The sequence below is a fragment of the Lytechinus pictus genome, chromosome 7 (genome assembly GCF_037042905.1).
Source record: "Lytechinus pictus isolate F3 Inbred chromosome 7, Lp3.0, whole genome shotgun sequence".
Lineage (NCBI taxonomy): Eukaryota > Metazoa > Echinodermata > Echinoidea > Temnopleuroida > Toxopneustidae > Lytechinus > Lytechinus pictus.
Window position 1 is genome coordinate 33817748 of NC_087251.1, and position 16930 is coordinate 33834677.

At 35.9% G+C, this 16930-nt stretch overlaps 1 protein-coding gene across 1 annotated transcript; it reads left to right on the forward strand.

The window, feature by feature from the left end:
- Positions 1-682: 682 nt before the first annotated feature.
- On the forward strand, positions 683-9633 carry LOC135154763 (BRO1 domain-containing protein BROX-like). The gene is made up of 5 exons (XM_064102544.1): positions 683-902; positions 4197-4350; positions 5606-5730; positions 6361-6459; positions 6824-9633. The coding sequence occupies exons 1-5, from the start codon at positions 802-804 to the stop codon at positions 6903-6905; spliced, it is 561 nt and encodes a 186-aa protein (XP_063958614.1). The 5' UTR covers positions 683-801; the 3' UTR covers positions 6906-9633.
- Positions 9634-16930: the final 7297 nt, after the last annotated feature.

Here is a 16930-nt window from a genome sequence, read left to right on the forward strand (position 1 = left end):
GTTTTTAGAGTGTACAAACAAATGAAGAGTTTGGTTGCAAACTTGAAGGGTTAGATCCACTTTGGACCATTCCGAGAAAAATCATGTTTTTTATTATTTTCCCATATTGCAATATTCTTATGAGAAACTAAATTGTCATGATGTACGTACTACCCTGCCATGTGAACATAAAATTGGGTATGAAAGAAATCTTCCCGTCTTTATTTTTTTTTCTTCCAAAAATTACCATTGAGGATCTAACCCCGTTTTGCAAGCAAACTGAAATGGCCAATGGATCTAACCCCTTTTTAAAAAAGTGATTTTTTGGGGGGGTCATTTTTGTTCACTTTTTAATGGAAAATTAAACTGTTCTTTGGTATCATCTTATAGAGCTAATAAAAATCTATACATTGAGACAAAAAACAAATCAAATTTGATGAAAAAGGATCTATCCCCTTTTGCAATTGAGCTCTATTCAAGTACATTTTAGAGGTACAACAAATGATTAATAAAAAAATAATTGCTTGTAAATAACCAACAATTGCACACCATCACATAATTTCTAAAAATCACTTCAACTGGTCCATTCCTACTTCCATTTCACTTAAAGAAAGATTAAGAATTTCCCATTTTCAGGTCATATGGATAACCGCCCCCCCCCCCCCCCCCCCCACCCGCGCCGGCCCCCCGGCGCGGCCTTGATACGATCAGCTGTAAAATTAGATCATGATCTCATACTCGGCTGATCAACAACGCTAATATTTATTTTGAGTAATAAATCGAAACTCATTCTAAAAAATATTCGTGAATTTGTAGCTGAAAATGGCGCATTGGTTTCACAGAAATCCCATCAAAGCAACGAATGCAGTAACATTTGACTTTGGTGGTCAAGCTAGCACTCCTCTTGCAAGAAACATCTGCAGGTAAGTAAGAGAACAAATTTAGCTGCTGCTAGCTGTTGTGTGTGTATTGTTGTTCTTATTGGCTCATGTGCAGTCCCGTTCATCCGATTCAGTGTTTGTTATCGACTCTTTAGACTTCATTTCAGAACACTCACACAATTATCATATCACTGCAACCATGCAAGTTGCATTTAAATTTTTACATTAAGTGATTAATACATGGTACAAGATCTACAAGGGTTTAACAATAACAGTGATCTTACCTTTACTAATTTTTAGAATACAATGCAACACTAAAATCACTCATCCTACGAACGAGGAGTAAACCACTCCTAGCATGCCTAGTACCAATGAGGTCCAACATTACATGTATGGACCTCATAGGCGACATCAGTAGTATTTTTGGTTAGAAATCTCTGAGAACAGGATATTTATATATTATATCACAAGTACAAGCTATATTCCTTTCTCTTATTTAAATTATAATTTTATAGTGTAAATGCATCGTTAGCAACAACAAAAAATGAAAGAAATGAAGGGGAACTTACATTTTCACGGCTTTTTCCTGATTTTCTGGGCAGCTGCTCTTCTCTTCTGACTCGCGATCGAAGCTGATATGAAGATCACGTGATTCGCGTTCTCGTCAGCTGATCGGTTGGTTATTCTTTTCGTCAGACGTTAATAATATATATTTTATAATGCTAGCATTCATCGCTAATTTAGGTGAAAGAGATTGAAGTTAAACAGCGCCAGGTCGGAATCATAATTATTTTGGAAGAGTGTATTTATACACTCGATCTCATACCTGACGTAGACGGCGCTATTCAACAAATGCACAATCTTCAATATAAAAAATAAAACAGAAAGAACGCCTTGAACACAGGCCAAAATGCCTAACGATTTCTCCGCGGCATTAACAACTATCGTAAAGGGCGCTCCATTTATCAATAAAGATGGATGCTAAGCTGTCTATGGCGACAAAATTTGCCGCAAATATTTACGAAGAATTGTGAGAAATGGTCTGAAAATGCAACAAAAGAACCGGTGAGTACCGATTAAACATTATTAAAGTTGTAAATAGATTATACATACCTTGTAGATTTAGTTTTTAAGGTGATATTAGTGCTTAGTTCTAAGCTAGGGAGGCCCAAACGCGCGTGAGTGGAGTCCCAGTTTATTAGCACGGGTAAGTATTGGGGTGTCGCCTAGAGTGGAGTAAACTAAAATTAAAAAGAGGGTGTTGCAACGCGTTGGCCATGCCATCCGATCCGTCTTGAACTTGCCCAATTTGTGTTACGCACCCATCAGCATAAAAATGGTCATAACGTTACAAATATTTACTGTATCCATACAAAAGTACCTACCGTATGGGTACTAGTACTACTAGTATTCAACCCGGCATAATTCAAAAATTTTGACATATTCCCCAAAATATTTAGAAATAGGGAATTTATCTTAATTTCACACCTTTGTTATTTCCAGGGTAATCTGTTGTCGATATTTTCTTTGTCAATCTGTCGACTGTATGCGCGGAGGATCGAATTATGCGGCGATGGCCTTTTGCACTGAATGGTACTAGTAATAGTATTCAACCTAGTGAGGATTGATGGCTAATTTCAAAATGGTTTAGATTGCTAAATTAGATCTAGATTTATGTAAGTCTCTGGCTTTGATTAATTCCCTGTTTGGTCTCATCTCAAATGGTCTAGTCCATAGTCGGATGGGACAAGGGCAGATTGAGAGACAGGGCCATCTTTCATCGCTAGGTTGAATACGACTACTAGTGCCGACGGGTTGAATACTAATTACTACTACTAGTGCCGACGGGTTGAATACTAGTACCAAAATCCGTCGCCGTATAATTCGATCGCCCGCGCACACAGTCAACTGGTTGAAGAAAAAAATAACAGAAAAAGAATAACCAGCATTTGCTCTTGGAAATAAGACGGGTCTGAAATTCAGGTAAATTCTATGTTTCTATATATTTGAGGAAACTCTCCAAACGGGTTGAATACTAGTGCCCTTACGGTATATACTTTTTCTGAAAGGAATTTTCATGAGAATTTCAAAAATGGCATGCAATTCTTTTAAATAGGGTGAACAACTCGGCTTTCAAATGACACCAATTTTATGACAATCCATCTCCATTTTGCCAAAAAATTACATCATACCGGTAACCACTCATTCTATGAACGAGGTTATGACATGACCGGGTAACGTGTTCCTCTGCGATAATTTTTGGTGTATTTTATCATTTTTATGTAAGGACTTTTTTGGGTTTCTTGATTGATTATTGTTAATTACAATTAATGAATTGCAAGAAATTGTGAATAATGTTGGATTACATACTACTAATACAACCTCAAGCTTTAAAATGAGACTAAAATTAATTCTCTAGCCCCTGTATACCAGAGTTATTTACCTTTAAAATATGAAACCTGACTCTCCCATAGACTTTGTGTGTACTGCTCCCCCCCCCCTCGTCCACCCTCGCCATTTTGTATTCTATCAGTCGATAGATATCAGATATGATAGAGTATATATGCTTAGCTTTTTAATACCAATTTCATGACAATATCTCTCTGTTTGACCGAGATATCGTATGTAAAACTGAATAAAATTTGAAAAAGCGTCACAACACCACCTTTTTGTTGGCTGAGTTCAAGAAACACAGCGATAAGTATAGCTAGCTGATGTCTCATTCTAACACTACAGTGGACATTCAAGTTCCATTGCATTCTAAAAGTATATATCATTGAGTTTACGGATATACTGTGAGTGTTTTATGGAACCATTTTGCATGCCCGCACATTTGGACAAACAAAATTGATCAGTGTGACTGTGAGTGTGAGTACTGAGTAGCATACACATGATTAGTGTGAATGGAGTTTACTTCAGGTGAGAGTTTGTCGAAGTGTAGGCTGTAGTGTATACAAACCGTCACCTGAGGTAAATGGAGAGGGAACAGTAGAAAGGGTTTTCAGCATCAGCAATATACCAAAGAGAAGATAGACCTGTATGTCTTCTGGTCGTTTCTTGTAAAGAAATTACAAAAAACTTTGAGAGCATGCTAGAGGGTTGGAGCATGATGTGCTACACAACAAAGTTTGTGTCAAAACGCTAATGATCTTTTAAATATATGTTCAGACTAGGTGCAATGGTTACCACTGTCCTCTTGAAGATTATAACAGTCATTGAAAAAGTTCTCTTTTGCTGAAATAGTGCCTTCTGAGGTTGAGTCTGTGAAAACTCTTCCATAGTTTATTATACATTTTGTGTAGGTCATTCTTCGAAACATTTCCTGTTTATTTACAGTGAAGCTCGGAGTGCTCGTTCAAACCTTCTCACCATTTTTGCTGACCCAACCCGTGACCTCACAGTCTTGACCGATGCTGCTGAGAAGTACCTGTCAATCCTCAGAGGATTTGTGGAGCCAACAGTCGACCCCAATTCCCAGCGTCCTCCAGCTGTAAGTTGTCTGAAATTAAGCCTTAAACCTGAATTTTTTTTCTTCTAAAGTCTAAACACAAAAAAATAGTATTAGAAGAATGAAGAAAAAGAAAACATGTACAGATATATCACCGGCTCCCATTTCTATTTTGACTCATAGAGCTTATCAAACAAGGCTTAAAAATGCAAATTTATTCGCTATACATGCAGTGTAGGAATGGATGGAGGTGAAGTGCGCAATGACTCAATAAATCAGTGAATAAATTAAGAGCTTCCATCTTTGTTTGTGAAAAAGGGAAAAGGCAATTACTGTTCATGTCCCATGATTCACCTTATGCCCCAAACTCTTTCAAGAAATATATGAGTTGCCAAATACTTTTCATTTTCAGAACTATTTAGAGTTTCTTGTTGATTATTATTAATCAACAAAGTGAAAAGTCAAATTCATTTCACTATCTGGCAGTACTGTGTTCCAATAGCATCACGCTTAATTGACTGTTGTGTGATAAAAAAAGGGTTGGATGCTTTATACTTATTGACTTGAAAACAGCCACTTGTTTTAGTTGGCTATTTGCCAGGATTTTCTACCCTCTCTTAAAGTATTGAGAATGTATGTCCTTGTTTGTTAAATAGTTTATTTAAAAAATTATACAAGGAAATGTGCTAGAAAAACATCCAAATGGTTAGAGATCATAAGTACTTATTTCCTGCTCATGCATATATACTAATTGGTATGAGATTTCTTGTAATTTGAACTCTTAAAATATTCTTGATCAGTGACATGAAGAAAAATGTAATTGTAAAAGCTCTTTGTTTAACTCTTCCTTTTATACTTAATTTCAATTATGAAATAATGCAGTGTTTTTTTTTCTTAAGGCAAGTACCTGTATTTGTAGCAAACAACAATTTCATGAGAAAGTCTTCAACAAATCAAGGTTGATTGCCACCATATCATCTGATACTGTAGGTCTATGTCTGTATTGACTAGACAAACCTTGCTCTGTGTAATCCTGATACTAAGCTGAAAACACATTGAAGATCACCAACACAGATAAGCTCATGTTGGAAGGTTTTATTAATGCTTTACAAAAGTAAAAATATTTAGCTAGAATGCCATTCTTGTTTTGCCTATTTCTTAGAAATTACACATTTTTTACCAGAATTGTTCAGCATATAATACATACAAATCCTTGGTGGTCTTTTTGTTAGATTCTGTTTTAACTCATATCTTGATTGGCATTTACATGTATGTTTTTTTTTTAAATACTTTTCAGCAAGCCCCTAATAATGAAGATGGAGAGGTCGAGAGTATGGAGGTGAGTAGCAGTGGAACAGGGGACAGCAAGCTGAGGAATGCCATCAAATTTACATGGTCTAACACACTGACTGAAAAACATTCGTAAGTCAATATTTCTTCCATTTCATATAATTTATCCTGTCTAAATTTCATATAATTTATCCTGTCTAATTTCATTCATCCATGAACACCCTACTGATATATATGCACTGCATATCATGCATCTCTTTGATAGAATGGATTTCAACCCATTGTCCTCAATAGCTGGATGACTCCTTTACAAAGCCTGTAGGAGTTGAATAATTAAGTTGGCAAAGGGTTAACAAAGCAGGTATATGTATACTATATTGCTGCATTGTATGCTTTTCATGAGTCTTTACTATACAGTAATGGGCAATGGGTTTGCAAAATTTTACATAGATCAATCAATTCCCATCATCTTGTTATTGTTTGTATGCATGTAATACAAACTTTTCTTTGACACAATGTCAATTTGCAAAAATGAAATGTTACATAACTTGTAAGAATTGATTAATATTTTTAATCACCATCAATATGTTGATACATACCTTTATCTCTTTCTACAAATTAATGTTTCTGTCTGTAGAATGTTATCATCTGTGTCACTTTAACTGTTGATAATATGACTATTTACAGTTAAGAGCTGTTATGTTTATATTAAAGTTTTAATGGGTTTTCTTATTTTGTGTATCTTTTTTTCCTATCCTATAGGAGTCAGCATGACTTTGTCTTTGAACAGATCAACATTCTTTTTAATATTGCTCTCTGGCACACCAAACACGCCGCAGCACTGGCAGGAGCTAAGGAAGAGTAAGTAAACAAGACAAGATGTTTAAAATTATTTTCAGTCCAATGCACAGGTAACTTGAATATGCATCTTAATGCATCTAAAGAAATATACAAGAATTGGAAGAAAAAAATCCTGAAACAATACGATGAGGGCTTCTTATGTTACAATTTTATTAAAGAAAATTGTCAAGGACCACCCCTGGGCTAGATAGGGTTTACTGAGTATGATGTGGTTTGAACTATGACTGGAGCTATATACAATGTAATTTTAGTATATCAGATGTTGCAATTAAGCTGTAATTAATTGATAATTGATGAATTGTAATTTATATATTCAACCCTATATTATTTTTGTGCGGGTTTTTCTTTTTGCTTTTCTCTGCAGTATTGCCGAAGATGATGCAAAAGAAGTGCACAAATGTCTGAGATCTGCTGCTGGTATATTCAACTACATTGATGTAAGCTAAAGCTAGAAACAATGCAAATCAAGAATGTATGAATATTGAATTAAAATACAATTTTCATCATTTGAAGGCCTATTTAATATTTCTGTAACATTATATGTACTTTTGTGTTAGAACAAAATTCTTTTTATTAATGGCTTATGACCTGTCAAATCTTTCAACGCTTTTACAAAACTAGTAGGATATTCCAGTTCATGACTTGCAAAATTTCTCATAGAGGTCATATGATATTCAGTAGAATTCTTCAGGTAGGATAAAGCAAGTGTACATAGCAAATGAATATGAATTTGGTGTGTTAGGGTGGAATATTGAAAGTTTTCAATCTAAGACAAGGAAGGAAAGAGAAAGGTTTTAGAACAAGGGAGACTCTCCCTATATGCCGAGATGGTAATATTTAATCAATGACTCTGTTTAATATATTGATAGATAGACTTAAAAATAGGAAGAGCCGCCTGGCATAGTTATGAATACAAGAATGCAATACCTGTACTTTCTACAGCGCCACCAGAATTTGACTGGAGGCACTCAAGAAAACACTGGTATAACAAAAGGCATCATTAGTTATCAACATAATGATGAATGACTTTGAGAGTTTAAAGGGATTGTTTCACTTTGTGAGCAATTGAAAAAATTATCATATTGCTTTTTGAAAATGGTATGAACATTTGACTAACAGCTCAAAAATACCCATGTGAAAGTTTGGGATCATAACATGTTCGGGAAGTGTTTTTAAAAACTGAAAATCTGAGGCAATGTTTGAAGAGAAAAATGCACTTCTCGACGGTTGATTCATGATTCTGTTTCCAATTTAAATCGATATTATATAGCGCCACCTTGTGATGTATGCAAGAAAGTAGGCGGAGCTTACCACGGGGAATTTCGCTTCTTGCGTGATCTGTGGGCGAAGTTAGTTTGTTTTGGGTTTTTTCTGTGTCTCCGCTCGGTGTGTGCGATAAGCGATCGATGCATGTGCGTTGCTTATTGCCTGTGTGAAAGGGTGTAGCTAGTGTGTGTCGCTTGTGCATAACATTGGGGGAATATCATAAGTCCATGATCATACTGTCAAACTGTGTCGAACTCGTGAATGTCCATTCCGTCTGTGTTCTGTACATTTGAATATGCTACATACATGTATGCCTCATAATGAACTTTGTAGACTTACAGACCATGGGATTTTGATGAATTCATATTTTGGCGACGTAAATTAGTAGCAAATAAAACGACAACAACAGAAAAGAACGCGACAAACCGGGGCTACAAATACAATCTCGGATCTACAGTGTAGAGTAATAGTAGTTTTTTTTGTGGATCATGGGGGCCGGGGATGGAGCGTGATTTTCCAGAAGCTATATTGTGCCCCCCCCCCAAAAAAAAGAAAAAATTCCCTCTGTTCTTTTCTTTAGTTTACCTTTGCATGCACTACAAGATATATCCTTGTGGTTGTTGATAATTCTCTTTTACCTGGTCACGATATAGCAAACGTCCGTCGACTGATTCGAGAAGAGAATGCAATATAGCTCCATGTAATGCAATATCATGGAGCTGTAATATGTATCCGAACTCCACTCTGGTCATGTTACGTCCACGTAGTCACAGGCCTTCGTGTGTCATGTGCATGTTTACATACACGGGGCATAGCTGGGTAGGAACTCGGAATAAAGGCAGTGACCTCTCCTTCTCCCCCCCCCCCCCCTGGCATGGACTCGAAACATCCACCATCGTGGGTTTTTTTTTGTGTGTGTGTGTGTGTTTTTACGTTCTCCACGAGCTCCCCCAACAAAGATATTCCCATCCCGGATTTCCCATCCCATCAAAATCTTCGGTAGGCCTATCTTCACGTAAGATGCTTATGAGAAACTCCCGGGGAGAAACTATATGATCAACGTATTGCCCCCCCCCCCCCCTCCGATCGATCGGGGCCTATCCGTTTTGGACTTTATTTTGGAACGTGGTAGATAGGGTAGTTGCAAACCCAAAACATCTCAACTCCTAGACCCCGGACTATAATGAATATTAGACCTACAAATTATTATCCATAAACTTTGTTGGTTTTTTTTTTTTTTTTTTTGATTGGTTTTTTTGTAAGGGGTAGGAATCGTATTTAATTTTATCCATGATTGGGGTCAATAATTCTTTCAGTTTCTCCGCCATATAATCCGCTCATGACATCTTTCAAATCATATCACTTTTCTTTTACATTTTCTATTTCTTTCGGCCGCTCTTTTCTTTTCTTCTGCTTCCCCTCTCTCGATCCTCCTTCCGTAAATTCTTTACAGTAAAAAAGAAGTCTGATTTTTTTTACACATCCCTGATTACTATATGAACCTTACGTGAAAATAGTGTTTTGTGTTCTTTTCTAGCTCGTTTACCTGAAAACCTGTAAATTGGTTATTGATTTTCTTCATACAATTTATATGAAACCTCAGCGTATATGAAGCATCCTTTACCTTCGATCTGGTATTGTTTATATTGGTTGGTTATATTCACGATTAAAAAAATGCATAAATATAAACAAAATAACATTACATAATCAAATAATTAAAAAAAAAAACAATATAACAAATTAACAATATAACAGTAATGAAGCTTACAATGCATGTAATACAGAATCGTAGGGATAGACCCGTTTCAGATTGGCTATTGATAGCCAACCTGTTCTTCCCCGGGGTCCCTAAAAATAAATTAATTAAATTAGCATTACAATATGAAAATTTCTAATAAATACGAGTATAACAAATCAATATAAAACAAATGTAAAATAATATATCCTCATGATATCATTCATTTGGGGAAAATAATGAAAAATGAAATAGTGTAATTAGTCACACGTTATCAATCACGAAAGTTCCCTTTTCTGCTCGATCCAATCACTGAAACATTCAAATTCCATGGAACAATTAGTCATACATCATCACCACAACTATCACATAACAATACACTTAAATTCGTGTATTTTAAAACAAATTCTTGTGAATGAGCATAATTGTATTTCCGTCGATATTGAAAGGCCGTCTCTAACAGGGTATGACCCCCCCCCCCTTCCCATGTCGGGATAAGGGGGAGTGGAAGAAGGAAAGAAAAAAAATGAAAAGAAAAGAGGCTGTCGGACTGACGTCTACCGGAAAAATGATATAACTGTTGGGTCACGAAGGAATGTTCCATTACTCCGTGTATATATATGCTATACCGACAGTGATTAGAATATACTGTCACACAGGGCGGTTCTAATTAATTGCTTCATGTTCCGAGAGAGATTTGAATGTATATAGGTTTTAGGTCTAAATCGCCTTACAATCAAGCCCATTCTTTTTTACGTACAGTGATTAAAATTGCCCGGCCATATGTCCCAGTCGCGAAAATTGTTAGCTCGCGCTTCGCGCTCGCATCATTCAGACTGTTCCATTATCATCTTCACAAGTTTCTTACGTGTTGGGCAGCGCTTTTAAGATATTCACTTTTATGTCAGAAAATTTAGTTCGCGCTACAAACAGCTTGTCCTTTATTGTTTTACAACGTCCAGTCATGATCAATTATATATAAAAAAAATATATATTGTTGAGCATGATATACCCTTCGTATTCATTATTACAAGAAGTGCAAAAGGAATGTCTAGTTTTTATGTCTACATGTAAAAAATAGCTTATTGTGCTTCGCGCTTGCAATTATTGTTTACTGAGGTACATATAATTTGATATTTACATTAAAAAAACCTGCTTAGAATGTCCAGTTGTCGGGCCATAATAATATTCAGCTCGCGCTATTCGCTCGCATTGTTTAATTTAATGTCCACCATGTCCACAGTGGCGTATCTAGAACAAACGAGGCCCGGGCAAGTGCTAAAATCGCACCCCTTTCAAAATATAGGTCTATTGTGTATATACTCTGCACTCGACCAGTCAAAATAAAACATAATATTCTAGTCCGGGGTTTTTTATCATGAAAATGATGCGTATCTAACGAAAACAACGTATGCGAGCGCTAAGCACGTGCCTATTATTTTCAGTATTAAGATCTTAAAAAGGAATATTCTAAGCACTTTTTGTAATAATTAACATGATGCATATCCAGACAATGAACGCATTCGCGAAGCGCGAGCCGAAAATTATTGATATTGAGACCTCCAATCGGGACATATCGATGCTTGTCTAATTAAGCATTTCATGCAAGCACGAGGGGCGAGCTGAAAAATTAATATTGAGGGGAAATCTTAATAATAATGATGATAATGATAATAATTATAATAATAATAATGACAATAATAATAATAATATTGGTGGCTTCTTATATAGCGCACGCGTCCACCTTTCGGTGCTCATGGCGCTTGTAGAAAAATAAACACAACACCCAACAACAATAGAAAACGAAAAAGAATAGAATTTGAATTCTCCTGAATGTTAATGGGAGATCAAAATTTAGTTTTCACTGGGACTTGAATGTTTCTGTTGATGAAAATTTGGCGTAATTGGATAGCCAATCGATTCCATAGCTTTGGTCCTATAACAGAGAATGCATCCCCCCATTTGTGTTTGGTTCTGGGTGTCTGGAGCAATAGAGCATCAGAATGATGAGCGGAGACTGCGTGAAGGCTGATATTTTGAGATAGAGCTGCGGAGATATGTGGGGGAAGAGAGAATAAATTGAATAATAGTAAAATAATTTTGAAGGAGATTCTTTTATCAACAGGCAGCCAATGTAAGGACTGGAGGATTGGCGAGATGGAGTCATACTTTTTAGTGTATGTTAGGAGACGGGCAGCAGAGTTTTGTAGACGTTGAAGTTTTGTCCAATCTTTTTGTGGGAGGTTAAAGAACAATGAGTTTGAAAAATCTAAACGGGAGGAAATCAAAGCATGGATAATTTTAGGGGCTTTTTGTAGGAATTCATGAAAAGGATACGTATCTCATCGGGGTAGGCCCTAATGTGAGCGCGAAGCGCGATATGATATTTTGTATATCCTCACCTAAAAATGTCTAATGGAGAGTTTTTATCTCCCTCATCAAAATCAGAGCGTGGTGAGAAGCTTTGACAAACCAGAAAATTATATTTCTGAACTGTTTGCAAGAATTAATGAAAAGAAAGATATAAAAATAATGCAAACTCGTAGCTATAGATGAAAAGTTATGACATTTGAGTTTGAAAAACTATTTTTTTTTTATAAGGAGTGTTTGTTGGAATTCATGGAGAGAATATAAGTATATCACTAATTAAAAGTTGCACGAATATTCATCCCTGGGTAAAGACATGCACGATTATTTTTTTACGTTGAAAAGTGCATTAATGGTACAGAGAACGGGGGTATTACCGTCAGCGGTATTCCTTTTTCAGCGTCTTAATTCCTTTGCTTTTTCTATTCATTTTTTCCCTTTCTTTCTTTGCATCTATCTCCCGTTTTTGCACCACTGAAAGTAGCACCCGGGGCACGTGCCTCCATTGCCGCCCCGGCTAGATACGCCATGTAATAAAGTCCACTTTTCATGTCGGAAGAAATATCAGCTTGCGCTCCGCGCTCTAATCGATTGTTGAGTTATATATATATATATATATATATATATATATATATATGTATAACATGTACATGTATATATGTATAACATGTACATGTATAACTTCACACATTTATATATATATATATAGCCATTCTGTTCATGGTTCCATTGCTTTTTATGTCTTGTTTTAGGTCTAAATCTAGGGGGAAAATCACCTCGCGTCTAATTCTCTAATATGACGTTTCTTCTTTAAATAAAAAACGGACTTGAACTTTCCAGTTTTTAGATCTGAATTAAAAAAAATAATAATCAGCTCGCGCTTCGCGCTCGCATTAATTGTTTGATTACATACTCATCCTGGTTATGATTTCAAAACGTGGTTAACATGTTCAGTTCTCAATAATACTCATATTGTACATGACAGAAAAAGTGCTTAGATTGTCCGAGTTTCGGGCGGAAAATTAGAATTTCTGTTCGCGCTTCATGCACGCTCGCATCATAAAGTTATGCTTATATATCCATCCAATTTATGGTTGAAAATGTGATTCGAATATACATTTTTTAGTCCCAGATATTGAAAATGTACAACTCGCTCTCGCATTTTATTGATTGGTGAGATTTGTACTACATGTACATTCATGAGTCACTGCAAAACGAATACTTTTGTAGGTGAGTATATTAAAAATTACTTCTGTGTTTCGCGCTCGCACGAATCTTTTCGTTAGATACGCATCTTCTTCATGATTACAATAACTGCCCAGAATATTCAATTCTCAGTTCTAAATAAAAATATACAATAAATTTAGCTTGCATGTGATATATTTAGACCTCATGAGATAAGGTAAGATAAGACTGTATTAGAACTTCGATCTTTAGTTAGGTCAAGCCCTCTAATATATAAATGAATAAATAAATAAATAATAACGTGAATAATGCCCCCCCCCCCCAAAAAAAAAAAAAAAAAAAAAAAGAATTTGGCGGCCTATCGGGAAAGTGTGAATGATAATTCCCACCCCTACCTTTAACTGATGAAAGCCTGTACTGCCCTGGGTATGGTGGAAGAAAATGTGACTGAGGAGAGTGTTGAACACTTCCAAGACTCATGGTCGTATAGCTGACGTCGGTACACGTTACCGATATACATTTGTAGAATCAAGGGCTATACCGACAAACATTTTGAACATTTACGATGGAGTATAGCTCGTGAGCAAAAAATAAAATAATATAATCACTTTTGAAAATGAACACCACTTCCCCCCCCCCTCTCCCTTGCATGGTTGTGGAAGTTCGTAGTGTTTTTCGTTTGCGCGGGGGAGGGGCTCAAATAAAGGATTATAGGTATGTTCGTTTTGATCACACGAATCGGGCAGTGATAATAATACATGGGCACCTTGAGCACCTAACAAGATGGACACGTGTGCTATATAAATATTATATTATTTTATTACTATTATTATCATTACTTAGAACTTATACGCTACTCGCCCCTTCCACTTCCCTCGTCTCCATTTTTTTTTAGGGGGCCGCAGGTATAGGCATAATCTATAGCGTTCCCGCTCCCCCTTTAAATAATTTTAATATTTTTTCATCGTCCATTCTGGAGATATATGATTTTATCTCTCCGATCCGCCTCGTCTGTGTGTAAATGCGCTAGCGTGAAGGGAGGGGGTCGCTAGCAACCAACCTCCAACCTTGGACAACACAAGAAATAGGAGAAAAAATAAAGGACATTTTAATATTAGAAACGAAAATGTCTGCTATGTTCTTGTTTGTCTTTTCCCCTGTTTATATTCCATAATGATGTAATGATTTCAAAAATCACATGTTCAGACCCCCCATTCCTCCATGTCCAGGGTTGCACTTTGTGAATAAGAGAATTCAACCTGGTCACACGTCGTTTTCATATCCTTTCATTTTACTTCTCTCTCCCAATTTTCTTTCTTTAGTCATGTTCGTTGTGTTGTAGAACAATAGAGTGGACACTTTGACGTCGAAATAAGGTTACCAGACTAACGAAGGGAATGGGAAAGGTAGCGATAAATGGAAGCGAGGGGAAGGGGCACGCCCTCCTAAATTTTAGATAAGTGGGGTAGTTACCCCCTTAAAAGGAAGAGGGAAAGAAAGAAAGAAAGAAAAAAGAAAAGAAAGGAAAAATGTGAAAATAAAAATAAGAAAAAGATGAATATCACATGTTTACTAAAACCAATAATACCAAAATAGCAGTTTTGACAAAGGAAAATACTTAAAATTTAAAGCAAAATAATCATACAATCAAAAATAAAAAGTTTGTTTTCCGCACCAAAATGAAGGTGTTTGGATCAAACCTGTACATCACCCCCATATAAATCTTGGAGGTGATTTAGCACCCCCGCTTACAAAGGCCATGTGCATCGGTGTTTCCACAGATCCAAAACAAACTTCTCGAATTTATAGACATTTCCTAGAATTTTTAGTTTGATTTTAACAAAAATTGTACAAAAATGTAGCCAGCCGAAACTTTCAGCAAACAATTTTAAAAATATAACATGAATGTTGACAGTTGCTATGTTTAATTATTGTTTACTTGTTATAAGGCTTTGGATTTCCCGAAATTTCCTGCATGGATTTGTTTCATTCGGAACCTTTCCTGGAAAAGGTAAAATTTCCCGAAATTTCGGGAGGAGTGGAAACACTGATGTGCATCACGGGAATATCTATATATAACCCTTCATAATGCAATGTTATAAGGGGTTATAAGTAATATCACGAACATGCTATTGAAATAAAAATGTAGGATTTTAATATAAAATCGAAAAACTTTTCAAATTCAACTCTTTGCGTTTACTCGCATTTCTCTATTTTATTACTAAACTTTATATGCCCTGTCGCCGAACCCTGCATGTGTCTTTCCACATTTTTTAAAATCGGATTAAAGTGACATTTTTAGATTGGTGACTTCATTTTTTTGTACAAAATACCATCTGGACGTCTCAGGATTCTGGAGTTTCTTGGGGCTTTGCTATCTATGCCTAGAGAAAGCGGAAATAGAGAGGAACGATAAGAAAGGATATAAGAAGAAGAAAAGTGAATGAAATAATAAAAGAGGAACGATTTGAAAACAGAAAAAGTAGAAATCATTATACAAAAAAAATCAATCGCGAATATACTTTTTAAAAAATCAGCTTGCGTTTTACATGCGCTCTTATCATTATTCAGGAAAATATGCAGCAATATTCCAAAACAGTTTATACAATGTTTCGTATTAAGATCTTAATTTCAACAAATATCAGCTCGCTTGGTGTATAAACTTTATACTTACCATAAGACCGTATTTGATTAGAATGACCCGATTCAGCTCTTCATGTCAAAATATTAATAATTTTCAACTCGTTCTTCGTGCTCCGCGCTCGCACCATTCTGTTGTATAATCAATGCAATTTAATAAGTTTGAATCTCGGGTTTTCAGTTATTTTTTTCCAAGCAATGTGCTTATAATGACAATCCTCGATCCTGCTAATTGTTAATATCATAATATGTTGGGTGTGGATCATTTGGTGTGTGTGGGTTGAATCATATTTTTAATAAGTACACTCTATTATTCATGCCAAAATTTAAAACGATATTATGTTTCTTTTGTTATGAAAATGCTAATACGCATTTACGAGAACAATAAATCAAATCGAATTGTTTAAGATGAACATACCCTGCGTGATTACCAAAAGTGAGTAGAATGACCCGTTTAAGATGTTCATGTTCATAAAAAAGTTCGCGCTCCTATATTTATTTTCAAGGCGAAATATAAAAATAAACATTACTTTGCGCGCTTCGCGCTCGCATCATTAATTTAGGCCATAGTAGGTCCATGATTGTAAGAATAAAGCTACGATGTACTTAAAAATTCAGACTTTAGTTGCATGGGACACCCCCCCCCCTAAATGATAATAATTAAGCATTTATCAGCCGATGTGGAAGAAATGTGGATGGAAATATTTCTTACCCCCCCCCCCCCCCGAAGTACGTAAAAATATACATTCTGGCACTGGCGGCGGAAGATCATGCTTCAACACCGCCGGAACACCGCCAATCCAGAATCTAATATTGTTATGCTTTCGCCGCCGGCCACAAAATAATGCAATTATTTTTATGTCCTTTTTATCCCCAGCATATACCTTTTTATGCTGCACCAAATCGTTTTATATAATTATTATAAAAATGTTCGTTATACATTGGTTGTTGGGCTGTGCAGTTATGTGTTGGAGGGGGCCGGGGGGCAGCTTTACGTTGTGCAGGGGTGGATCCAGGTGAGGAGGCACAATTCATGAGAAAATTTTGAAAAGAAAAAAAAAAAGAAAAAAAAAGGTTTTCATCTAAAAATTTACAATCTAAAGGTTTTTCGCCAAAAATTTGTCAAGCAAAAGAAGAAGAAGAAAGGACCTCGCGTTCAAAGGAAGGGAGTGCATACGTGAGTAAAATATGGCAGATTTACTACACAAGTTTTGATTACTGCTCTCAAAAAGGTGCTCGGCCCATTAGAGAAACAGTCTTGAATAAATGAAATGTTAT